The sequence below is a fragment of the Gorilla gorilla genome, chromosome 9 (genome assembly GCF_029281585.2).
Source record: "Gorilla gorilla gorilla isolate KB3781 chromosome 9, NHGRI_mGorGor1-v2.1_pri, whole genome shotgun sequence".
In the NCBI taxonomy this organism is placed as follows: Eukaryota; Metazoa; Chordata; class Mammalia; order Primates; family Hominidae; genus Gorilla; species Gorilla gorilla.
Window position 1 is genome coordinate 31,315,032 of NC_073233.2, and position 27,527 is coordinate 31,342,558.

Below are 27,527 nucleotides of genomic sequence, written 5' to 3' on the forward strand. Positions count from 1 at the left end.
TTTGCTGTCTCTCTAAAGTGAAAGACAACAATGTTGTCCTTCTTATTTTTGAGTATGTTCCTTCAATACCTAATTTATTGAACATGAAGGGATGCTGAGTTATATCAAAGGCCTTTTTCTGTGTCTATTGAGATAATCATGTGGGTTTTTTTTCTTTAGTTCTGTTTATGTGATGACTTTACATTTACTGATTTGTGTATGTTGAACCAGCCTTGGATCCTGGGTGTAAAGCCAACTTGATTGTGGTGGATAACCTTTTTGATGTGCTGCTGGATTCGTTTTGCCAGTATTTTATTGAGGGTTTTTTCATTGATGTTCATCAGGGATATTTGTCTGAAGTTTTCTTTTTTTGTTGTATGTCTGCCAGGTTTTGGTGTCAGAATGATGCTGACCTCATAAAATGCACTGGGGAGGAGTCCTTCCTTTTCAACTGTTTGTGATAGTTTTAGTAGAAAGAGTACCAGCTCTTCTTTGTACCTCTGGTAGAATTCACCTGTAAATCCGTCTGGTCCTGGGTTTTTGGTTTTTGTTTTTTTTTTAATTTTTGGTTGGTAGGCTATTTCTTACTGCCTCAATTTTAGAACTCATTATTGGACTATTTATGGATTCAGTTTCTTCCTGGTTCAGTCTTGGGAGGGTGTTTGTTTCCAGGAACTTATTCATTTCTTCTTAATTTTCTAGTCTATGTGCATAGAGGTGTTTATAGTATTCTCTGATTTTTTTGTATCCTGTGGAAGTCAGTAATGGTATCTCCATGATCCCATTTCTATTGTGTCTTCTCTCTTTTCTTCTTTATTAGTCTAGCTAGTATTCTATATATTTATTAGTTTTTTTCTTTTCAAACAAACAGCTCCTGGGTTCATTGATTTTTTGAAGGTTATTTTGTGTCTCTAGCTCCTTCAGTTCAGCTCTGATCTTGTTATTTCTTGTCTTTTGCTAGCTTTGGGGTTTGTTTGCTCTTGGTCCTCTAGTTCTTTAAGTTGTGTTGTTAGGTTGTTAATCTGAGATTCTTCTAGTTTTTTTGATGTGGGCTTTTGGTGCTATAAATTTCCTTCTTAACATTGCTATAGCTGCATCCCAGAGATTTTGGTACATTGTCTCATTGTTCTCATTAGTTTTAAATCACTTCTTCATTTTTGTCTTAATTTCATTATTTAGCCAGAAGTCATTGAGCAGCAGGTTGTACAATTTCTATGTAGTTTTGTGGTTTTGAATGAATTTCTTGGTCTTGAGTTCTGATTTGATTGTGCTGTGGTCTGGGAGATTGTTTGTTATGATTTTTAGTTATTTTGCATTTACTGAGGAGTGTTTTACTTCCACTTATGTGATCAATTTTAGAGTAAGTGCCATACAGCAATGAGAACAATGTATATTCTGTTGTTTTTTTAGTGGAGAGTTCTGTAGATATCTATCAGCTCTGCTTGATCCAGAGCTGAGTTCAGTTCCTAATTATCTTTGTTAATTTTCTGTCTTGATGATATGTCTAATGTTGTCAGTGGGGTGTTAATGTCTCCCACTATTATTGTGTGGGAGTATAAGTCTCTTTGTAGGTCTCTTAAGAACTACTTTAATAACCTGGGTGCTCCTGTATTGGGTGCATATATATTTAGAATAGTTAGCTCTTCTTGTGGAATTGAAACTTTTACCATTATGTAATGCCCTTCTTTATCTTTTTTGGTCTTTGTTGGTTTAATGTCTGTTTTGTCAGAAACTAGGATTGCAACCTCTGCTTTTTTGTGTTTTTCATCTGCTTGGTAAATTTTCCTCCATCCATTTATTTTGAACCTATGTGTGTCTTTGCACATGAGATGGGTCTCTTGAAGACAGCATATGGATGGGTCTTGACTCTTTATCAACGTTGCCATTGTGTTTCTTTTAATTGGGGCATTTAGCCCATTTACATTTAAGATTAATATTGTTATATGTGAATTTGATTCTGTCATGATGCTGAAACTAGCATTTTCTTACACACATTAAAAAGGGAATTTTTGCATAAATAGTTCTATGTATTTATGACAGATAATGTTTCTACCAATAAAATGAAATACATGTGATTTAAATATAATTTATAAATTCTTGTTTCTTTCAGCCTCTGAATTTGGGTTTCTGTTTCACAAGAGAAGCTAATTAACCCATATAGATATGGCTTATCAGGAATACTGTTGTGATTAAATAAATTTTACCAGATATCTAAACGATAAGAAAATCATGCTTGGAATTTTTAAGACCTTACAATATAGATAAACTTAGCATTTTTGAGGTAAAATAAGGCCAGTATATCCAAAGCATATTGAACAAGGGGCAAATGGTAGGAAAGAAAGATTGAGAAGGAGAAAATAATGTTGTGCATTATTTATTATGGTAAAACATATGATTTTTGAATCAATGAATAAATAGGGAAAATGTGCATATGTGAGTTGCCTGGGGGTCAGTGATCTTGGCTGGGCTGAAGTATGACTCTAGAGATCCACCAGCTTGCTTATCCACCAGCAGTTTGACTGTAAGCTGGGTTTATTGTAAATATTTAAAATATTAATATGTTGATTAATATAACCTCCCACATGCTCTATTCCGTTTTCTAGCTTCACTTTCTTGATAGCAACTGTCACTATCTGATTTTATATATGTATATTCTGTCTCTTTCTTTTTAAAGAGAAGGATTTCTTTTTCTTCATTTTTCTACAATTAGTTCAGAGAATGGTTTTTGATTTATATTAAAAGATGAGTAATATTTGCTGAATTATAAAATTATTGAATGAATGTTGACACCTAATAAAATGGCAGCTTTCCTATAGAAAATTAAATGCATTTTTTATTATTCTTGCTCTCAGCAGATACCACAATCAACTGGAAGATGTAAACAATTTAAGAATATAAGTTTGTAGATTATTTAGAGAAAGTATTTGTTGTTGCTGTTGTTGTTGTGGTTGTTGTTTTAAGTAATCTTGGCAATTCTCATGGCCCAGCACAGTGCCTGGCATAGTGAAGAACACAGAGATTAATCGAAGGATGAATGGATAAATGGAACAATAATGGAATAAAGCAAAGGGGTGCAAATGCTATATGTATACAGATAATGGAACTTCCAACTCTTCACATTCCTAATTTGAACCTGGCTATTATGGTGTAGAATAAGTATTGCCATCTCTAGTTTAGAAAGGTCAAGGGCTTTGCCCAATATCACATAGCTGGGAAGCGGTGGAGGCGGGATTTGAATATATAAATTCCAAATCTGAAGGTACTGCTTTTTTATTCTAATAGCGCAATAATGGTACTTGTAATGGTATAGAGGTATGGTAGGATAGAGAAGTGTATGGGATTAAAACACAACAACAAAAATAGAGTACATATTAGTACATTTGTCTGCTTGGGCTGCCATAACAAAATACCATCGACTAGCATAAAAATAAAAATCTATTCTCTCTCAGTTCTGGATGCTAGAAGCCCCAGAGTAAGATGTCCATATATTTAGTTTCTGGCGAAGGCTCTTCCTGGCTTGTAGACAGTGCCTTCTCTGTCTGCCCTCACTTGGCCTATCCACCTGTGAACACAAATAAATATCTCTGTTGTTTTTTTCCTCTCCTTACATGAACATGTGTCCTATGGAATTAGGGCCTCACTCTTGTGACTTCATTTAATTTTAATTACCCCCAAAGTGCTCTGTCTCCAAATACAGTGACAATAATGAGTTAGGCCTTCAACGTATAAATTTTGGGGGCATAAAATTCAGTCTATACCAACTAGAAATATAAGTGATGGATCTAAATCACAAGTATTCCTAGGAACTTGAGTTGGGTACTTGAAATTAGATGTTTTGGTCTAGTGAAGCATTTAGTGCATATTCATCCAGAACTACCATTTTCTGCATATTAAATATTCTGCACATCAAATTATCATGATATGTAGTATTTTTAAACTGAATTCTAAATGAATCTTACAGGACACTCTTTTTTTGTTCTTTTCTCTCTTTTTACAATCCTTTGGCAATATATGACAGATGCTTGAAATACAGAGGGAAATTGCAGAATTTATCTAGAAGATTTATCTCTTATTTTACAGGCGCAGCAGCTTACTGATCTGGAACAAAAATTAGCTGTAGCCAAAAATGAACTAGAGAAAGCAGCTCTTGACAGGGTAAGTCTACATTCATGAACCATTACAACTGTAGTTTTAGCAAAAAAAAAAAAAAAGTTAAAGTATGCTCATTGCTTTTCTTGATTTATTAATGTGTTTCCAGATGCTGTGTATATAAGATAGTTACAGAATTCAGGAAGGTTTGATATCTTCTTTGGAATCCAACTATTTCTTTGTTTTTGCTGCTGCAGTAAACTGACTGAAGGTTCAGTCTTTGTGAGTTCATGGCTCCATTTTTCACCTCACTGGTATATTTATTCCATAATACCATGAATAAACATGCTTTAAAGCATCAACTAAGGCACTATATATTAACTCTGGGTGAATGAGTTATGAAGCAAAAGGAAGTAATTATTGGCATCAAATTGTTATAACCAGTTTTTGAATGCATGTATCTTATAATTTATACTTATCTATATTTACTTAGAAACATGCACAAGAACACTGAATATAGCAATGCTTATATAAATAATGAATGGAAGTAATTTAACTGTTTACTGTAAGATAATTAATGCACCTAATTTTATATATTTTCTATACTCAAATTTGGAAATAGTAATTAAAATATAATATTAACAAATATACATAAATGTGTTTTATCAATATTGATATACCTACAACATATAATGTTCAGTGAGAAAAGCAGAATTATATGTATAATATTTAACAGCTGTTTAAATACACAAAACACGTTTTTAAAAATTACATACAATGTAAAAAGATAACGTGTATGTAGAAATTTGACGTATATATAGAAAGATACAGTCACATAAAATTCATGGATACAATTGCGTTTGGGGAAAAACAGTAAAATAACACCAGGGATGTTTACAAAGAGCACTTCTACTGTGCCATAAATATTTTATCCTCCAATAATTGTACACATACAAGCAATCTTTAATTCATACACCACATATATGTACATTTTATCCATTTCATACATGCATTATATATGTATACATGTAAACTTCCATTACATATATGCTTTACATATGTATGTATACATACATTAGATATAGGTAATAAATATATGTATGTTGCACATATGCCCATAATATGTATGTATATGTATACTATGTTTAACATTATAGAAAATGATATATGTAACAAGTATATATGTATTTTATTATCAAAATTTTGCTTTTAACACAATTCAAATAGAAATTTACTTGATATTTATTGTGTTGCTATCTGCTTCGATTGTTTTTAATTTTTTTTTAATTAAAGAAAATACTCTGATGTCAAGGGCTTTCTATTTTTGTGGTCACAGCTTAGTAACCATTTATTTGAGAAAATTAAGCAAGTAAGATGATTGCAATTATAAACTTATTTTGCAATAATTCATTTATTTTGCAATAGTACACTGTATACATTTTGCAATTTTGTAAGGAAAGGAGCTTACCTTCTAACCATCAGTTTGTACCATAGTTATTTTAGTATAAAATAGAGGGGAGCTTGCCCCCTATTTTGTGAATTAGGTCAAGTATAATTTGTCTTATTAAGATCCCAGCATTATAAGATTTTAAAAAAATTTATATAAAACAAATTTATACCAATTTAAGCTAATCTCTAACCATATCCAACTTATGCCAATTATTACTTTTAAAAAATGTATATAACTCATTATAACATTGATGGAATCAGAGAATCAGAGGCATATATAATTCTAAAGCTCAAGTAGGCCACCTTTGTTTTAGTCCTTCCTCTGCCATTCCTGTACAGTCGCTGCAATATGGTTTAAATCCTAGAAAATCATTAGACTCCCATGATTCTGAAGCAGCCTGGTGTTCTCTGAGTTGTTACCCTCTCTGGCTCTTGGAATATTCTTCGTTATATTAAATGTTCTCCCGATTTGACTTCACATAATCCTTTTAGTCAGTCAATGACTAAATAGCTTTGAAATGCCTTTTTTGTGGCCATCCTATGCTAGGTACAAGGGAAAATAGAAAACATATGAGACAAGGTCTTGGGTCCCATATCTCTCACAATTTTGTTTAGCACTAACAATTAGGGAATAATTGTATACTGAGACATGAGGCAACAGAAGCACAGAGAATGGATATGTATTTTCTAAGTACCTGTGGGTCATAGGGCACGGTATAGTCACAAAACACTTTATTTTGCAACTGGAATTTGGCCTGAGTCACAGAGCTCAGGGTTAGTGTAGAGTTGTTCCTCCATCTTTAGTTGTACATATTCTTACCCATTCAATGCTCTTCTCCTCCCAATTCCACCTCCCAACCCCTGTCATTATGTCCCTAAATTTCAGGATGAGAGGCTGATGTTGTAGTGGTTAAATAATGGTCTCCAGAGATAGTCTACTTGTGTTCAAATCATGACTCTTTGACTGAATGACCATGTTCAAATTCCTCAAAATCTTTATGTCTCACTGGAAATAACAATAAACTTTATTTATAATGGTGATGAGAAAATTACACATAGCCAAAAATTACAGTACTAAGTACAATGCCTGGAAAACATTCATTAAATAAGCTTAGAAGTTATTATTGTTACTGAATGAGATCACAGACTGCTTCTCTGTGATAACAATTCCCTCTTTAACCTTCAGATCTTGTCACGCCTTTTAGTAACTATAAATGCCTTTCATATTACTGGAGGCTGATTTTAACAAATCTCATGTAAGATACATATGAGGTTCATAAACTGTAGCCATAAAGTTAGATAGAAATGCTAGTTGACTTCAAAATGGATAAAAACTACAGTTTAATGAAATAGATTTTCCCCTCTCTCCATCATCTTTATATGAGGCTTTTAAAATACTATTCGAGTATCTAGTTCCCAAGAATATAATATCTGGAATTCAAATAACCTTAAAGTACTTCATACATATTATGAAAAATTCTTAACACTTCAACTTGATTCTTATGACATATTTAATGAAAGAAGTCTCAGTTTAGTATCTCAGTATAAACAATAATAATATCAAGAGCTAAGAATCAGCCTTGAGTTTCCCATCAATTATTTACTTGGCAGTGTCTTATGAATTATATATAGTTGGCCTCAGCTACTGGAATATAAAAGAAGCTTTATGCTAAGAAAAATCTCTCAAACTTTTACACTAAAAATGTTTGTATAGTGTCTGTCCCTCACACCCGGGAAAGCATACATTATGACATCCATATTACAGATGACATAGGTAGGGTAGGTGACCTACACAGACTCCAATGACTGAGTAATACAGAATGAGAAATCTTTTTGCAACCACACAGTGTCTGGCACATAGCAGGAATATAATAAATACTTCTTAATTAAAAATAAAGACCTGACCTAAATGAATAAACATTCTAGTCATCCCACATACATGGGACCTGAATATCACTGGAGCAGAGGTCTCAAAATATTGAATGACTTTCCCGGGCTCTCTGAGCTGATTTCCTGGCAGAAATAAAGTTAGGGAGAAAGTGTTTGGCCTCACAGTCTCTCAGGGTCTTTCCAAAGCTGGCAGTTCAGGACTTGGTGTCTTCATTTAAAAGAGTTAAGGTAACATGAAAAACATCTTGTAAAGTTTCATTTATGTAGAGTTTAGATATTAGGGGCACAGTTGTCTTTGCAAGGTATATCTTGTTGTCCCCAGACAAAATGCATTTTCTCTGAGAAAAGTACTAACACACACCAAAAAAATCTACCTCCTAAATTTTCCACCATCTTAAGATCACATATGAGAAATACTTTCTTATAAACTTTTCATATTACACAGTGTAAATGGTAGTATTTTTTAATATATGAAATAATTTCTTGTCTAATATACAAGATAAAATGATAAATATTTCATTATTTTCTCTTGTAACAAAACGCTAACCTATATTCTCTGGAGGGTTTGCTTAATTTTTTATATAACAAGCGTGTGTTGTGTTAGAAACTGATGATGCCACAGAAAGGATACCAGCCTTCAAAAAAGTTTGTTAAAAGTGAACATTAAACATAAAAACAACAAGATAATTTGAAATGATGGTAAGGACTAAATAAGATATAAAAGTAGAAAATATAATAACAACTTTAGGAAAGAAGCATTCCTGGAAAGGGTGATAGGGGCTGTTTGCATGAAAATAGTTTGTGAGCTGAGACATACATTTTAAGTGGCAGTTTCTATATGGGTATTTGGAAGAAGGGTTCTACAAGCAGAGGAAGCAGCATTTGTAAAGGCTCTAATATGGAAATGAGTGTGGGATGCTTGAGGGTCTATGCACAAAGGATATTGTGATAAACAGGGCATTTTCATTAAGGAACTTGCATTTTACTATCACATTTTAAAACAAGTAGGAAAAGTGGTGTGCTGCAGGGAGCGGAAAGACAGAGCAAAAACAAGACTGGCTGTACATGGTTTACATCATATTTCATTAGGTGACAGCTTGTTTTAGCAAACTTCAAAGTAAACAGTAGCCTGCAGTTGAAAACAAATGACACCTAACAGTATAAATAAAAATGTAATGCCATCGTGGTGTAAAATCATCCTCTGGGTTTTGCTCATGGAACTGAGTCAAGCCAAACCCGAGTAGTAGGAGTAATAGGCTCTGTTAAGTTAGAGGAACTTAATGGGCATTAGGTAAGGGGTGGGCAATTCGGACCTGAGGGTTTCTCCCATTTTTAGACCATATAGGGTAACTTTGTGACCTTGTCATAGCATTTTTAAATGTCATGGTACTGGTGGGGGTGTCTTTTAGCATGCTAATGCATTGTAATTAGTATATAATGAGCAGTGAGGATGACCAGTGGTCACCCTCATTGCCATCTAGGTTTTGGGGGTTTTGGCTGGTTTCTTGACTGTAATCTGTTTTATCAGCAAGGTCTTTATGACCTATATCTTGTGTTGACCTCTTATCTCACCCTGTGACTTTGAATGCCTAACCTGGGAATGCAGCCCAGTAGGTCTAAGCCCAGCCCCTATTCAAGATGGAGTTGCTCTGGTTCAAACGCCCCTGACGCTGTTACCTAACAAGGCCCAGAGGAAATGAGAGTTTTATCAGAGACAAATTTGTTTTTACCATTATGTGGGGAAATCGAGTAGAGATATAGGCTAATCCGAGAAACACAAGAATCTACATTGCTATGGCAACGATTCTAAATACAGAAAGTTGATGCAGAAAGAAAGATGGCAAGTTTCATCAACAGAGTAAACAGACAACCTATAGAATAGGTGGAAATATTTGCAAAGTATGCATCTGACAAAGATCTAATATCCAGCATATACAAGGAATTTAAATTTTTAAGAGAAAAACAAACAACCTCATTAAAAAATAGGCAAAGGACATGAACAGACACTTTTCAAAAGAAGACACACATGTGGCCAACAAGCATAAGAAAAAAGCTCAATATCACTAATTATTAGAGAAACGCAAATCAAAATCACAATGAGATACTATCTCACACCAGTCAGAATGGCTGTTATTAAAAAGTTAAAAAATAACAGATGGTTGTGAGGTTGCAGAGAAAAGGGGAGACTTATGTAGTTAGTGGGAGTTTAAATTAGTTCAGCCATTGTGGAAAGCAGTATGGTGATTCCTCAAAGAGGTAAAAGCAGAACTATCATTTGACCCAGCCATCCCGTTACTGGGTATACACCAAGAGGAATATACATTTTTCTTCCATAAAGACACATGCATGTGAGTGATCATTGCAGCACTATTCACAATAACAAAGACATAGAATCAACCTAAATGCCCTTCAATGACAGATTGGATAAACAATATGTGACACATATACACCATGGAATAGTATCCAGCCATAAAAAAGAATGAGATCATGTCTTTTGCAGGAACGTGGATGGAGCTGGAGGCTATTATCCTTAGAAAACTAATGCAGGTACAGAAAAGTAAATACCCACCACTCCCACAAGGGAGCTAAATGATGAGAACTTAGGAAGACAAAGAAGGAAACAACGGATGCTGGGGTCTACTTGAGGGTGGAGGATGGGAGAAGGGAGAAGAGTAGAGAGGAGTAGAAAGGATAACTGCTGGGTACTGGGCTGAAGACCTGGGAGATGAAATAATCTGTACAACACACCCTCATGACACAAATTTTCCTATTTAACAAACCTTCATACGTGTCCCCAAACCTAAAATAAAAGTTAAATAAAGATGGTAACTTTCAAAAAAGGATATTTTCTACATCAGAGTAACCTAGAGTATATTTCCTTTCCTGCAAACTATCATGGTGGAAATCATGTCAGTTCAAGAGAAAGTAATAAGACATATCTTTGTATTTCAGTGTTCAAAATATATCATGAAATGCATTAGCTCCTAGAAACAGACTGAGTGTGGATATAAAAGTATGTCATAATGAAATTTATAAATTAGGCAATTACATTTGAAAAGTGATATGTATTTTTGTGGGGAGTATAGGCTAAGAGGAAAGGGAGAATGCAAGCAGGTAATTGATGAGCATAGCTAAATGTAAATATGTTAATGCCTCTTTTTTTGTAGGAGTCACAGATGAAAGCAATGAAAGAGACTGTGCAGCTCTGCTTGACATCTGTTTTCCGTGATCAGCCTCCTCCCCCTTTGAGTTTAATCACGTCAAATCCAACTCGGATGTTACTCCCACCCAGGAATATTGTCTCTAAGCTTCCAGATGCAGCGGCCAAAAGCAAGGTACCTATCTTTTATTTGCGCTTTGTAAAGTAACAGCAAGTAATGCGTTGTCTTTAAAGCCCAGTATATATAATCACCAGAGTGGATTCAAGTATGATAACAAATCCACTGAAAGATTAGAAGGAAAATGGAAGGTAGTAACCCAGCTTGTAAAATCTCCATAGTCACTAGAAGAATGTTGGAAGGGAGCTTTTCTTTCTTAGAGAGCCTAGCTGATTCTTAGGCAGAATCATCTAATTGTTTAACACAAAACAAAAACTAATAATGTTGGAATAAGTTAAAAGGGAATAGCTTGTATTACATTGAAATAAACATCACAGGTTTGATATGGGGAATATTTTCTTCTGGGGCACAAGTATCTTCAGAAAGGTAAATCATTTTTTTTTTTCTTAAGTCCACAACTCTCAACACTGGCTGCACATTAGAATCTTAGTGTAAATATTTTTAAAAGTGTGCTTAGGTGTATTTACATTAAAAAAAAAAAAAGCCTTACTCCTGGGGTTTTTTCCCCAGACCTATTAAATTAGATTTTTTTTTGAGTTAGACTCCAGTTATCAGTAATTTTTCAAAGTCCCAGGGGATTTTAAGGTGCGTTCAAGTTTAACGACAACTCATTTGAGCAAATCTTCCTCCAAATTCCCTCCACCAACCTACTTTAGACAAAACAAAGAACATTTAATGGTGCTTTTGTTTCAATCTTCAAAAACTTCAATTTGTAGGCCCTACATACATTGAAATAAATCCTGAGAGCCAGAAATAATCTTTGGGGAAGGGAGTTTTGTTTTGGGCAGTATGTTGGAAAGATCTAGTTCTCTGATCACTTGTCTGAGCATCACTTGTTATTAAAGTGAGTGCTATGGATACCAGCCTGACTTCTAAATGCAAATCTCAAGGGTTGAGTGCAGAAAAACTTAAGAACCACTAATGCAAATACCTAATGATGTGTTACATCTGGCTTTCTTACTGCTTATTTCTGAGATTTCCTATTTTTGAATTAAAGTGGGTAGATTAGGGAAATGCTATTTTCAGGATGGAGAGTCAGAAATAATAGAATGAAGTAAATCTTCTGATATACTGTTTTTATGTCTAACTAGTCAACTTATGAACTACAAAGATTTAGTCTGTATGAGATCCTTATGTAATATTAATGTTTCTCTTTTAAAAATTATTCAAAACAATGTATTTAACTATATTATATTATTGTCTGTGTTTCTATATGTAAATTATATATTATATATATATATATAAAATATATAATTGTGAATTTTAAAAGCCACAAGTTCACAAAGGGAGGAGTACAAAATTGCAAGGGTTTACTAGAAAAAGGTTAAAAATAATTAATATATTAGTACCCCCACCATTTAAATTTATTGTTTTTATTATGGTGCATACCTGTTACATTCACTGTTAGAACTATAGCTTAAGTTTCTGCTGAGAGTCTTCAACGAAGTCCCTCAGATACCCTTTCATCATTACCCTTTGTAAAATCGAGATGCTGGTTTCTCTCTGAGTGAATTATTTCTTACCCTCCCAGTTAGAATTATTTTTTCTTTCCTCAGTGCTTGCTTTGACAGCTGAGTGTTTACTACTCTTGGCCCTTGGTCATCCCTTGAATGTTACCTCTGCATATGTCTTCCTTCTTCAGAGAGATGTCTGTGCTTAGCTCATTGATCTGTTTAATGTTATTTAGTGTCCAGAATGATGTTTCTAGAAAATTCATTTGAAATACTTATGGTATGCCCTTCTTCTTCTTATAAATTTTCTTTTAAATTTGAAATGACACTTGTTGTATGCCCTTCTTCTTATAAATTTTCTTATAAATTCTTATAAATTTTACTTATTTGGAATTTAGAAAATTATACATTATTGTTTAGTGTTTTGTATTCAACTACATTGTTTTTCTTCTATGTACCAGTACTCTGCTAGTAACTAAGACAGCAAATTTCAAGTGACACAGCCCTCAACTTTTGGAGATTGCAGCCTAATTTTCTGCAAGAGACAACAAGAAAACTGCAGGATTTGTTCTTAGTAGTCAGGTCATCTTCTGTTTGTTTCCTTGTTTGTTTTCTAGATACCTGGATACAAACACACAGGAGATGACGTATCTTTTATGTCTTTGTTATGATATTATATATTTGTTATGTAGAAAATAATATTCTTTCGAATATATAAAAAGTCAAGGTAGAAACCAGGGGATCCGATCTGCATTTTGTGTAAAACGACCCCAAGTCCCAAACTAAAGTAGAAACAAATAAACCATGTGACAATCTTCTGACCTATGTAGGAGAGGATGGTGACCTACTTTATATCACCAACACTGAAAATAGTATTCGAAATGTTATTGAGTCATAATAATTGTCATGACCTAGTGACTAAATGGGAAGCATGAAGGCAGGAAATCAAGAATAAAAGTCCTTGCATTCATTCACTATGATGTAAAGGGAAAGAGGAGGGTTTAAAAGGGAAGCCAAACTGGTTTGTTTTTAACCTGCTACGTTTTGGGTTTCTGTCATAAAACCAAGTGCCCGTATCCAGTAGATGATTATGTATTTAAATCTGGAACTGAGGGAAGACATCTGAATAAGGATATTAGATTAGATATCATCACAATGAATAGGGTTAAATATTGGAAATAAATAAAATTACCTGAAGAGACAGTATGGAATGAAAAGAGATGACGTCTGCAAAGACACTAGACATGAGAAGTAACATGAGTATGGTTTTGTGTGTAAGCTAACAGATGGAATGTTTATGACAAAAGTGAATTTATTCCCATTATTTTGCTGAGATACTCTCTAATGTATATTTAAGCTGAGAGCCATGACTTTTCTATGTCTATTTTGCTATTGCAAAAAATAGAGCATGCATGTCACTGTGTTTATTCAGAATGGTAAATACTCCAGTGGTCTCTTGGAGCTGGCTAATACATGCTTGCAAAAGTTGACTGTTAAATTTACAGAATTTCTACTATTCAAGTGTTAAATACAGGCATTATTAAATATTATATTATATATACTTAACAATTAAATAAATTCTACCAATGGCAATGTGGTAAATACCAAAGCTACTATATAGTGCCATAATCTGTGCTGTTCAGGATATTGTATATTTTGAATCTGTATAGTGGAAATACTATATAATAGTATACTACTGTGTATCTCTTTGCAATTTGTGTTCAATGACATCATGTTAGCAGATTGAAATTGGTAACATTTATACTGTAGAAATTGACTAACACTATAAATCAGGGTCCTCCTAACCCACAGAGCTAGTGAATAGCATGCCTCTCTGTGTGTGTGTGTGTGTGTGTGTGTGTGTGTGTGTAACATTTAAGATAGGATTACTTGGCATTATAGATAATATACAAAAAAAAGTGACTAACATTTTTTCTACTGCTATGTGGTAGAGCTAGATGCATAGTAGTGCTCAGAAAAGGCAAATTAATAAACAAAAAGGCTTGTGTAATTAATAGCATTCTGAAAAAACTCACTTTGTATATCTATTGCAATATTTAATTATATTCATTTTTTATAAAATATATGCTTTATAGAATTTGGAAAAAATAAATATAAAAGAAAGAACAGAAAACATATCACCAAGAATCCTACCACTTTTAGTTTAAAAGATATGAATTAATACACAGTAATATGTTTGGTGTTTATATTTGCATAATAGAACGTTTAAGAGGTAGGATTCGTTAGTCAAAGTAAAAATCTCTTTTCTGCTATTTTTTAATTTTAATACCTTGATCAAATTACTTAACTTTTCTAAGACTCATCTTTCATGTCTATTAAATGGAGATAATTACAGCACCAACCTTAGAAAGTTGTTGAGGAGATCAAATACAAAAATTCACATAAAACATTAGCATATGTTGTGGTGCCTGACACACATAAAGCAGTCAATAAATACGTGAAACAAGTATTAGGATCTCTTAAAGCCAGGATAACATGAAAACACCTGAAGAAAATTTTTAGTGGGATGTTACTTTAACTTTGAATAAAGCTACACTATTTACACTGTATTATTTTTCAAGTGTTAGAATACATTAATTCAAATAAGTGTAACTTCAGTTTTTTATCATAAAAGTATAGCAGAATCCTTACAATCCATTTAGTGTCAGGGATCATAATAGTACATGTCATAAAGAAAGGAGAATGTTTAAAGACACCAGAAATGAAAAACAATTCAGATAAGCAATGCAGATAAACAGCAATGAAACTGTGCTATGAAAACCTATATGTCACGCCATCCCAGGCTATTACTGTTTCTTTTCTTTTTCTTTTCAACTCACTGCCTTAGTTGCAGTTTATATTATTGAAGGTCACAACTGTGGTATCTACTTAATTGGAAAAGGATGATTTGTTAATTTTTGTTTAAATGTGTTGTAAATGCCAAAGTCATTCCAAGGCAGGAGGCCCTGGAACGAATGTGGCTCTCTTTAGGAGCTTAAAGACATGCAAGTGAAAACTGCATTTTTCTTGGTGCCTGGAAGTTTAGATAGATCAAGGTACATTTTTCTTTTCCTCTTTTCTGCCAAAAATCTGTTACAAAGTAGTTTTTTAAGAAACCTCAAAACAGTGCACCTGGAATCATCATAAGCCAAGGTTCTGAGCCTAGGCTGCATCTTCAAATTATTATGGGCTTCAAAAATGCTCACACCTGGGTGTCAATACTCCTGGTTCTGATACAATTTAGCAGGAGTTTAGGCTAGTTTTGGAGATTATTCAAAAATCACAGATGATTCTAATTTACAGCCAAGGTTGAACATGAGTAAGATCCTTATTTTAGAAATGAGAAAGGACTCTAAGAAGTAAGCTTGCCCTATCTCTCTACTTCTCTGCTTCTAGAAGAGATTTCTCATATAATACAGAGGTGATCAATTTTAAACAGTTCTGTTTTTCCATCTGCTGTCCATCAATCGCTAACCATTTAGTTATCTCCAACATCCCATGAACTATCCTCCATGTGAAAGGATGCATGAGGGAGGTGAGATCTCACAGTATGTGTTAAAGCCAATGTTTCCTCTTCAACCTCCTTTTAATATTCAAAGCTTATAATACCATTCTGGAAGAAAGAACATGAATAGCATTAGAAGGTAACATTTTTTTTCAATGGGAAACAAGAGAGTCTATGTCTAGATATCCCTAATCAAACTCTATTCCCTAGGTTTCTGCAAAAGAAGTTGTAGTTCAGAGATAAAATCATGTTTCCTCACAACTTTCTAAAGGCATCACAGCCAATGTTCTTGTTACTTTATTATGAGACATGTTACTGAATGTTAGAAGAATCTATGGATGTAAAATACCCGTGACTATATGCAAAGAGTAATTTAATTAACTATATAAAATATGACTATGTATTGTGGTCCTTTATGAAATAGTGTTAAAGAAGACACGATTATGCATTTTATTATAAGATTCTCTTAACAGCCCTGATAAGCATCAGTATGACCTTAAACTTGAATATGTTTTTCCTGAATCATACATTTAATAACTATGTATTAAGTAGTTTGAGTATACAAAGCATTGCTTAGGGATATACGTGCTATATTTCTTTTAGTTACTGTGACTATCTGTAAGGATAATATCTTTTTTACATTCAAGAAGCTGGATATCGGAGTTTTAGAAGGTTATCTTCTAGGCTTTTTGTATTGTGTTGTGTCCTCCAAGAAGACACAAAACAGAATTATATTTGCAAGAGGTTTATTTGGAAAAATGCCTGTGAGAGAAAATAGGGAGGCAGCCATAGGAGGCCGGAAGAGCCATCAGGCCCCAGTGCAGATCTGATCATTCTGGAGCAGTGAGGGAAGAAAGAGGATCTAGATATAAAAAGGCTTAGATTCCTGTGCAGTTAAAAAAAAAAGAAAAAAGAAAAGAAAAGAAAAGAAAAGAAAAACAACTTTGGCAAATGTCAATGGGAAGTCATTGTATAAAAGTCATCCATCAGATGAGTCCCCATATTTTATGGGAATGGGCTGCCTTACTAGCCCTGTTGCATCGCATGCGGGGGAACTCACAGTTTAGCAAATGGGGCTTTCAGTCAATTATGCTCCCCGCAGTGGGAAATCTGAGAGGTTCCATGTTGGTGGACTGTATTTTTCTCATTATGCTGGAACAAATCTCACATTCCTAAAGACTGTCAGTTTCTTGCTAAACTATGGCTTCTACATCTCAGGGAAATATAATGTCTTTAAAATTTAGGATATCTTCATTATTTATTTTGTTTAATAGCTAAAGAAGCTAATGTTATGGGAGACTTACAAAATAGCAAAACGCTGACACTCATGATATCAATTCAAAGGTGTAGCATTAACTGCAGACAGTATAGCTTGCTTCCTATGTGGAGATAGAACAGACAAATATGGACTCTGTGAAAGCCATCCTGATGCTGACATTTTTTTCCTATATCTTTCAGTCAGGAGCAAAGCAAAATGAATTATATGAACGACTGGGATACGGTGAAACTGAGCTTGTCAAATTTCTAGATGTCCAGCATTTGGGTTGTATTCAAAGAGAATACGCTGGCCCGTTTGTTCAAGTCATTAAGCTAAACAATGTAAGGTTAAGATATTTGACTTATGTCATCCAACTAATAGAAAACAAGATTTAAACTAAGGTCTGGTAGTTCTAAAATCAGGTTTGTTATTTTTTTCTATACTAGTATTGCTAATTATATGTGATATATACACAACTATCTCTGGTGATACTCAACCTAGTTACTCTGATGTTTTCAAAATGTAAAGAGTTTGGTCCTCTGGAAAATGCAGGCTTTCAGTTCTTTATAAAAAGGAAGAATAATTGTTAGGCTTTAGAATTGTGTTCTTCTTTTCTCCATTCCTTCCTCAGTTTCACTTTTCTTCCCTTTTTTCAATATTTATCAGGTCTTACATTGTGTTAAGACATGCGGAAAAAAAAGGGAAGAAAATGTTACAAATCCTATGTAATCCATCATATATATATATATATATATATATATATAATCCTTTCAATAATTTTATCTATGTACATATATGAAAAAATATATTATCTTTTAATAAAATTCTGAAATATTTTCTATTTTATTAAAAATACATTTAATTTAATGTATTTTTTTCAAATGTGAGGCATATGAATGACTGCAAAGAATTCTGCTGAATGTTCATATTTTTATGTGAACATAGACTTCTCTTCCCGTAGTTTTTATCTCACATAACTATCTTTTGCCCTGGGGTGCATGTACTTTGACATCTTTATATCAGTAAAAAATTATAGTAGATAATGAGGCAGACAGAGAGAAAGTGTGACAGTCTTAATTAAAATTGCTTAGAAATATATTGTAACAGTCTCTGTGTATTAGTCTGTTCTCATGCTGCTAATAAAGACATACTTGAGACTTGGTAATTTATAAAGAAAAGAGGTTTAATTGACTCACAGTTTCACACTCACAAAAGAAGTGAAGATAGCCTTATGTGATGACATTCCACCATTGTGATTTGTTTCTGCACCACCCTAACTGATCAATGTACTTTGTAATCTCCCCCACCCTTAAGAAGGTTCTTTGTAATCTCCCCCACCCTTAAAAAGATTCTTTGTAATTCTCTCCACCCTTGAGAATGTACTTTGTGAGATCCACCCCCTGTCCGCAAAACATTGCTTCTAATTCCACCGCCTATCCTCAAACCTATAAGAACTAATGATAATCCCACCACCCTTTGCTGATTCTCTTTTCGGATTCAGCCTGCCTGCACCCAGGTGAAATAAACAGCCTTGTTGCTCACACAAAGCCTGTTTGGTGGTCTCTTCACATGGACGTGCATGACAGATCCAACCCACATTTTCCTTCCACACCGCACTGGCAGAGGTTCTCCATGAGGGCCCTCCCCTGCAACAAACTTCTGCCTGGACATTGAGGCATTTCCAAATACCCCCTGAAATCTAGGTGGAGGTTCCCAAAACTCAATTCCTGACTTCTGTTTACCCACAGGCCTAACACCACATGGAAGCCACCAAAGTTTGGGGCTTCACCATCTGAGGCAATGACCTGAGATGTATGTTGGCCCCTTTTAGCCACAGCTGGAGCTAAAACAGCTGGGAGGCAGGACACCATGTTCAGAGGGTTCATAGAGCAGGGGGCACTGGGCCTGGCCCACAGAACCATTTTTCCCTCCTAGACCTCCAAGCCAGTGATGGGAGGGCCTGCCATGAAAGTCTCTGACATGCCCTGGAGACATTTTCCTTATTGTCTTGGTGATTAACATTTGATCCTTTGTTATTTATGCAAATTTCTACAGCTGGCTTGAGTTTCTCCCCAGAAAATGAGATTTTCTTTTCTATTGCATTGATTGTTAGGCTGCAAATTTTTCAAACTTTTATGCTCTGTCATCTCTTGAATGCTTTGCTGCTTAGAAATTTTTTCCACCAGATACCCCAAATCACCTCTCTCAAGTTCAAATTTCCACAGCAATCTAGGACAGGGGCAAAATGCCACCAGTCTCTTTGTATAGCAAGAGTGACCTTTACTCCACTTCCCAACAAGTTTCTCATCCCCATCTGAGACTACCTCACCCTGGATTTTATTGTTCACATCACTATCAGCATTTTAGTCAACGCCACTCAACAAGTCATAATAGTTTTGTAAATATACAAACTAAATTGATTCATTATTTTTCTATCGGTTCCTAATCACTGGGCACCTAAATTGCAATTGTCATCTGTCTCCATTTAATCCTACTTTTAGGTGGGATCATTTAAAATATTGCCACATATTCTCTGATATTCGTCCATCAATATATGGGGTCTATGCCCCCTTCCTTACAATCTGGGCAAGTTTGTAATTATCTGACAATGCTAGTGAAATTACAGATTGTTCATCTCCCCTAAACCTAAAGGAATGCACTCAAATTTTGCTACCTTTTTCGAGGTAGTTCAGGTTGCTTATATCTAGCATGACTCAAAAGACTATTGAATGGGTTATCCTGAAGTTTTCCAGCTGTTTAAACATGCACACACACATACAAACATGTATTTTACAATTTATATATACGTATACCTTTATAATTTTTATATATGTTTTATGAATTTTATATGTAAAATTTAAATTTAACTACTCCATTTTGTTTTTCAGCAAAGGTTAATTTGAGTCAAGGACAAATCTTTAGATTTTGAACATAATCTTGTCTTACTGATGGGGAAAATATATGACTAACCATTGGTAACTTATGGTTCAAATATTTACTATTTGTATATACTGCAAAATGATGAATTGAAAGGTAAATGCAAAGATGAAGACTGGAAAACCATTTATATGGGATTCCTTGGTTAATCCTAAGGAAAAATTACAAAACTTCCATTAAAACAGCAACTGGTGAGAACATAGAAGCTGAAAGACAGTAAATAGAGTTGGCACATATTTGGTGATCTTATTAGACAACCTGAGAGTTCAAGATTTTAAAAGACTCATTCGAGTTAGAAATATAAAGAATCTAAATAAAAGTCAAGAATATATATTTTTCAAATCCTTACATAATTCTAGCCTTTTTATTCTATATATATTTTTAACCCTCACCGAACCATCACTCATAATGCTGGTGAACTTCTACTCCCCTTTCATGGGTTCATCTCAAATGTCAACTCTTTTTGACTACTTTCTTGAGTTTCTATTGTGTTTAAGCATTTATTTTTATTTATTTTTCCTTTTTTAATTTTTTATTTCCATAGGTTATTGGGGAACAGGTGGTGTTTGGTTACATGAGTAAGTTCTTTAGCAGTGATTTGTGAGATGTTGGTGCACCCATCAACAGAGCAGTATACACTGCACCCTATTTGTAGTCTTTTATCCTTTACCTGCTTCCTACCTTTCCACCTGAGTCCCCAAAGTCCTTTGTATCATTCATATGCCTTTGCATCCTCATAATTTAACTCCCACTTATGAGTGAGAACGTACGATGTTTGGTTTTCCATTCCTGAGTTACTTCACTTAGAATAATAGTCTCAGTTCTCATCCAGGTTGCTGCGAATGCCATTAATTTATTCCTTTTTATGGCTGAGTAGTATTCCATCATATATATGTGTGTGTTTATATATATATGTGTGTGTATATATATATGTGTGTGTGTATATATATATATTCCATCATATATATACATATATCTCTCACAGTTTCTTTATCCACTTGTTGATTGATGGGAATTTGGGTTAGTTCCACAGTTTGCAAATGCAAATTGTTCTTCTATAAATATGCATGTGTAACTATCTTTTTCATTTAATGACTTTTTTCCGCTGTGTAGGTAGCCAATAATGGAATTGCTGGATCAAGTGATAGTTATACTTTTAGTTATTTAAGGAATTTCCACACTATTTTCCATAGTGGTTGTACTAGTTTACATTCCTGCCAGCAGTGTAGTAGTGTTCCCTGTTCACTGCAACCACACAAACATCTATTATTTTTTGATTTTATGATTATGGCCATTCTTGCAGAAGTAAGGAGGTATTGCATTGTGGTTTTGATTCGCATTTCCCTGATCTTTAGTGATGTTGAGCATTTTTTCATATTTGTTGGCCATTTGTATATTTTCTTTTGAGAATTGTCTATTTATGTTCTTAGCCCACTTTTTGATGGGATTCTTTGTTTTTTCCTTCCTAATTTGTTTGAATTCATTGTAGATTCTGGATATTAGTCCTTTGTCAGATTTATAGATTGTGAAGATTATCTCCCACTTTGTGAGTTGTCTGTATACTCTGCTGACTGTTCCTTTTGTGGTGCAAAAGCTCTTATCTATTGTGGTTCAGCATTTATATGTGTATTTATATGGCATTTGTGAAAAAATTAACTTTGAGACTCTGCCCTAAATTTCCTGGCTAGCCTGTGAGCTCCTCATAAATACATACATTGGCAAGTTTCCATTGCATCACCAATACTCCAAAAACAGGCTGTAAGAAAATCACACTTAGTGGGATTGAATACTTAAATTGAACTACTAGAATTGGTGAACTAGTCCAGTAAACAGTAGGCAAACATTTATTGTACTGTATTTTGGAAAAGATAATTGTGTGTGTATGTGTCTGTGTCTATGTGTGATGGGGGATGGGTGAACCATTTTACCATGATTTTCTTAGGACTATAAATATGATAAAATACTATAAGGTGGTATTGGCTGCTGGATGTTTTAATGGAATTAGATTAATTGAATTACCTGAAGCATAAGCTCCATGAAAATAGGCAACTAAGTTTCTTTTGCTCACTAATATATACCAAACTTTCAAAACAATGTGATATACAGAAACTATTCAATTAATATTTGTTGAATGAATAAATGAATTATTTAAAAGGACATGTCAGAGTTACTTCCAGGAGGCATTGCTCCCAATGCCTAAAAATTTTCTGACTGAAATACAAATATTTATTTATTTTCCCTGACATCTGCATTTATAATTTATTTTGATGTATAATATTGCTTCCAATACATTGTGACATACAAGTTGTACAATCTATTTGATGACTTCCCTATTGAATTTATTGTATATCTGTGTTATTACATTTTATGTGAAGTAAAGCACAAATTTAAGCATATTTAATTTAAGTATACATAATGCCAGTTCACAATTCTGGAGCTTCTTGTTCCTTTATCCAGAAATCTTTTCATTATTTGAATGTGAAAATTACCTGAAGTGAAAAGATTCAAAATATACAATTACTTTTTAAGTTTCAAAGAAAATTCTCTGCTTCACAACAATATTTTATTTATGTTTACAACAAATTGAATTCAATATTCTATTGATATATAAATTATCTGAATTTTCAGGGAAATTAGACTCTTGCTAAAAATTAGAAACATGGTAACTTGTAAAGTTAGAATTTGGTATTACCATTATCTGTCTGGAAAACTACAGTTCTTGTCTCTATGCCCCACTACATTGACTCATCTGGCCTGAAAACTTAGGTGATATATAACGGGAGAAAATCAATCCCAGTAAATCTGTTTTACTTTGTTTTCAATTATAAGGAAATTAACAACTATTACATAAAAAAGAGAAGGTTAAAATGTCATAATGTAAAAGCAGTCAATACCAAAACCCTATCAATGTCATTATTTGGGTTATTTACATCTTTCCTCTAGGTATTCTGCCTCTTGGGAAATATATTAGGGAAATCATAGTTATTGCCAGTATTGTTTTATCTTTTAGTAAAGCATACTGTCATTTGCTTCTGTATCTCCCAGTTATTATTGGGTAGATAAAACTGTATGATTAATCATATACACAGTTAGAAATATTATGTATTCTTAATGAATTCACCCTTTACCATTATGCGATGCCTTTTTTGTGCCTTTTAATGTTTATTGTCCTGATATCTATTTTGCCTAATTTTACGATAGCCACACCAGTTTTTACATCAATAATACTACATCCTTTTCAAATTATTATATTTTATTTTTAAGCTGTGTCTTTGTGCAAATATTTTCTTCCATTCTGGGGGTTATATTTTCACTTTATTGAAGATTTGATTTGCATCACAGAAGACACAAGTTTTTAAATTTGATGAAGTCCAATATATTTTTCCATTTCTTTTTTTTGGGGGGGGGGTGTAGGGGAATAGAGTCTCACTCTGTTGCCCAGGCTGGAGCGCAGTGGCGCAATCTTGGCTCACTGCAGCCTCCGCCTCCGGGGTTCAAGCAATTCTCCTGCCTCAGCCTCCTGAGTAGCTGGGATTATAGGCACGTGCCAACACGCCTGACTAATTTTTGTATTTTTAGTAAAGATGGGGTTTCACCATGTTAGTCAGTCTGGTCTCGAACTGCTGATGTCATAATCTGCCTGCCTCAGCCTCCCAAAGTGCTGGGATTGACAGGCTTGAGCCACTGCACCTGGCCCTTTTTTTTTTTTTTCTGGCACTTGTGATATTGCTATGTTTAATAAGACTTTGCCTAGTGTGAGGTCATAGATTATCTCCTATTTTTCTATTCAGAGACTTAATTTTAACTCTTACATCTAGGCATATGATTTAATTTGAGTTCACTTCTATATGTTGTATTTGGTAGTGATCAAACTTCATTTGTCTGCATGTGGCATCTTGTTGTTTAAACACCATTTGTTGAAAAGAGTTGTTTTATTTCACTGAATTGGCGTGATGGCCTGTCTAAATACAGTTGATCATGATGCAAGGGACTGGACTCTCAATTCAGTTCCATTAATCTATATGCCTATCTATCTGACAGTGTTTGCAGTGACTATGGTAGATTTGTAGTGTATTTTAAAATGAGGAAGTGGATTCCTCCAGCTTAGTTCTTTGTATTTAAAGTTTGCTTTGGCTATTCTTGGTCATTGCATTTTTCAAGTAAGTTTGAGAATTACCTTCTCAATTTCTAGAAAAACAAATAAAGCTCAGATTTTAAAGGGATGGCATTGAATCTTTAGATAACTTAGGGACTATTATCATCTTAACTATATTAAATCTTTGAATATTCTATGTTTTGAGGGTGGTAATTTAATCTTTAAAATGTCCTTGCTAGTGTATAAAATACAATTCTTACCACATTTTTAATAAATTGAATATATTGCTTTTCATTTCATCTACACTGCCATTGTCAGTCCTGTATGTAACATTCTATATTCTAGGTGTCATTCTAGGATTTCCCAATAAGCACCTTTGACTTAGCACAATCTACTTTGAAATTATATTATACTGTTATGCATTACACAAATGAGAGTACCATAAAACGTTTTATTTTCATTTTTCATTGTCATACATTTCAACTGTATAACTGTTATAACCACTAAAGACATTGATATAGGTTTTGCTTTTAAAAATGAATTACAGGCTGGATGTGATGGCTCACACCTGTAATCCCAACACTTTCAGAGGCCGAGGCAGGTGAGCCTTGTCCTTGAGCTCAAGAGTATGAGACCAGCCTGGGCAACACGGCTCAATCCCATCTCTACACAAAATACAGAAATTAGCTGGGCGTGGTGGTACACGCCTGTAGTCCCAGCTACTTGGGAGGCTGAGGGAGAAGGATGGCTTCAGCAAGGGGGGCAGAGATTGCAGTGAGCACAGATTGCACCACTACACTCCAGACTGGGTGACAGAGCAAGACCTTGTCCCCAAAAAATAAAAATAAAAAGCTAATAACATATATTTATGCATATGAAATTGAGAAAAAGTGCTCTTTTAAAGGGACTTATATTTATCATTTTTGGACTCATCTTTCATCAGTATAAATTTAACTTGCCATGTTAACTCATTTTTTCTACTTGAAATTATTTCATTTTGCTTTTTAAAGTTTTTTTTTCTGAATTTAGTAAGCTAGGTTGACAGATTTTTAAATTTAGTAGATTAAAAATGTCACCCCATTGCCTTCTAGCTGGCATAGCTCAGATAATAAATTATGTGATTATCTTTTCTTTTTTGCCTTATATTTAATATGTATTTTATCTCCAAATGCTTTAAATTTTGTTTTCTTTTTTCAATGGTTATCAGCATGCTCTAAATTCAATTCATAATTGAAAGGTCAATGGTTTGGTTTTCACATGCTTTTTACTTGTTTCCAGAATTTTCTAGAAAGTCAATTCCAACTCTGATAAGGGAGAAAAAAGTCATTCTAAATTCAGTGTTAGTGCTACATGACCCAATCTTTTTTTTCTACATTACTTATTATTTAAAAATCCAGTAAAAATTTTTGTATAATTCATTTTTATTTTTAATGTTATATTCTTCTATCTATAGGTTCTAATTATTTTTTATATATTTTATTTTCTGTTTGTTATTGGTTTCCTCTGCATATTGATTATAAAAATATTATCTATTATAATATATTTAACTACAAATTGTGTATCTGAGTTTTTGTCAGGTCATTTTTTATTGAGTGACTTTTCTCCTGGTTATCAATCATATTTTTCTTCTTCTTGACATGTTTCATGTTTTTTGACTGGTCATTATTTTATTTAAACTTGGATTTCATTGTTTTCTATTAAATAAATAATATGTTTATCTCTCTCTCCCTGTTCATACTTCCTCTGTCTTTCTCTCTCTCTCTTCAATTAACTACTTGTAAAACAGATTCAACTCTCAAGGCATGTTTTTAAATTTTCTAGAATGGATCTAATGTAGCCTTCACTTCATGAATAATTCTTACATTCTATTAAATTATGAACCTTCTGGGGTTTCCACAAAATGCCACAGATTAGAACTAGGATTTTCCATTGTAATAGTCTTCCCACCCTGTGCAATTTCTAAAAATTCGCACCTTACAATTATTCAGATATTATTTTTCTTTTTTCTTTTTTTATTTTATTTTATTATTATTATACTTTAAGTTTTAGGGTACATGTGCAGAATGTGAAGGTTAGTTGCATATGTATACATGTGCCATGCTGGTGTGCTGCACCCATTAACTCGTCATTTAGCATTAGGTATATCTCCTAATGCTACCCCTCCCCCTCCCCCCACCCCACAACAGTCTCCAGAGTGTGATGTTCCCCTACCTGTGTCCATGTGTTCTCATTGTTCAATTCCCACCTATGAGTGAGAATTTGCGGTGTTTGGTTTTTTGTTCTTGCGATAGTTTACTGACAATTTCATCCATGTCCCTACAAAGGACATGAACTCATCATTTTTTATGGCTGCATAGTATTCCATGGTGTATATGTGCCACATTTTCTTAATCCTGTCTATCATTGTTGGACATTTGGGTTGGTTCCAAGTCTTTGCTATTGTGAATAGTGCCACAATAAACATACGTGTGCATGTGTCTTTATAGCAGCATGATTTATAGTCCTTTGGGTATATACCCAGTAATGGGATGGCTGGGTCAAATGGTATTTCTAGTTCTAGATCCCTGAGGAATCGCCACACTGACTTCCACAATGGTTGAACTAGTTTACAGTCCCACCAACAGTGTAAAAGTGTTCCTATTTCTCCACATCCTCTCCAGCACCTGTTGTTTCCTGACTTTTTAATGATTGCCATTCTAACTGGTGTGAGATGGTATCCCATTGTGGTTTTGATTTGCATTTCTCTGATGGCCAGTGATGGTGAGCATTTTTTCATGTGTTTTTTGGCTGCATAAATGTCTTCTTTTGAGAAGTGTCTGTTCATGTCGTTTGCCCACTTTTTGATGGGGTTGTTTGTTTTTTTCTTGTAAATTTGTTTGAGTTCATTGTAGATTCTAGATATTAGCCCTTTGTCAGATGAGTAGGTTGCGAAAATATTCTCCCATTTTGTAGGTTGCCTGTTCACTCTGATGGTAGTTTCTTTTGCTGTGCAGAAGCTCTTTAGTTTAATTAGATCCCATTTGTCAATTTTGGCTTTTGTTGCCATTGCTTTTGGTGTTTTAGACATGAAGTCCTTGCCCATGCCTATGTCCTGAATGGTACTGCCTGGGTTTTCTTCTAGGGTTTTTACGGTTTTAGGTCTGACGTTTAAGTCTTTAATCCATCTTGAATTAATTTTTGTATAAGGTGTAAGGAAGGGATCCAGTTTCAGCTTTCTACATATGGCTAGGCAATTTTCCCAGCACCATTTATTAAATAGGGAATCTTTTCCCCATTGCTTGTTTTTCTCAGATTTGTCAAAGATCGGACAGTTGTAGATATGCAGCATTATTTCTGAGGGCTCTGTTCTGTTCCATTGATCTATATCTCTGTTTTGGTACCAGTACCATGCTGTTTTGGGTTACTGTAGCCTTGCAATATAGTTTGAAGTCAGGTATTGTGATGCCTCCAGCTTTGCTCTCTTTGCTTAGTATTGACTTGGCGATGCGGGCTCTGTTTTGGTTCCATATGAACTTTAAGGTAGTTTTTTCCAATT

General features: G+C 34.1%; 1 protein-coding gene across 4 annotated transcripts in view; it reads left to right on the forward strand.

The window, feature by feature from the left end:
- The window catches only part of LUZP2 (leucine zipper protein 2), a 583,499-nt gene that overhangs the window by 471,694 nt on the left and 84,278 nt on the right, over positions 1-27,527 (forward strand). For all 4 annotated transcript variants that reach the window (XM_019035931.4, XM_063711051.1, XM_019035930.4 and 1 more), the window contains exons 8-9: positions 4,060-4,134; positions 10,575-10,742. In XM_019035931.4, the coding sequence (XP_018891476.3) occupies positions 4,060-4,134; positions 10,575-10,742 (243 nt within the window). The remainder of the gene's footprint in view (positions 1-4,059; positions 4,135-10,574; positions 10,743-27,527) is intronic.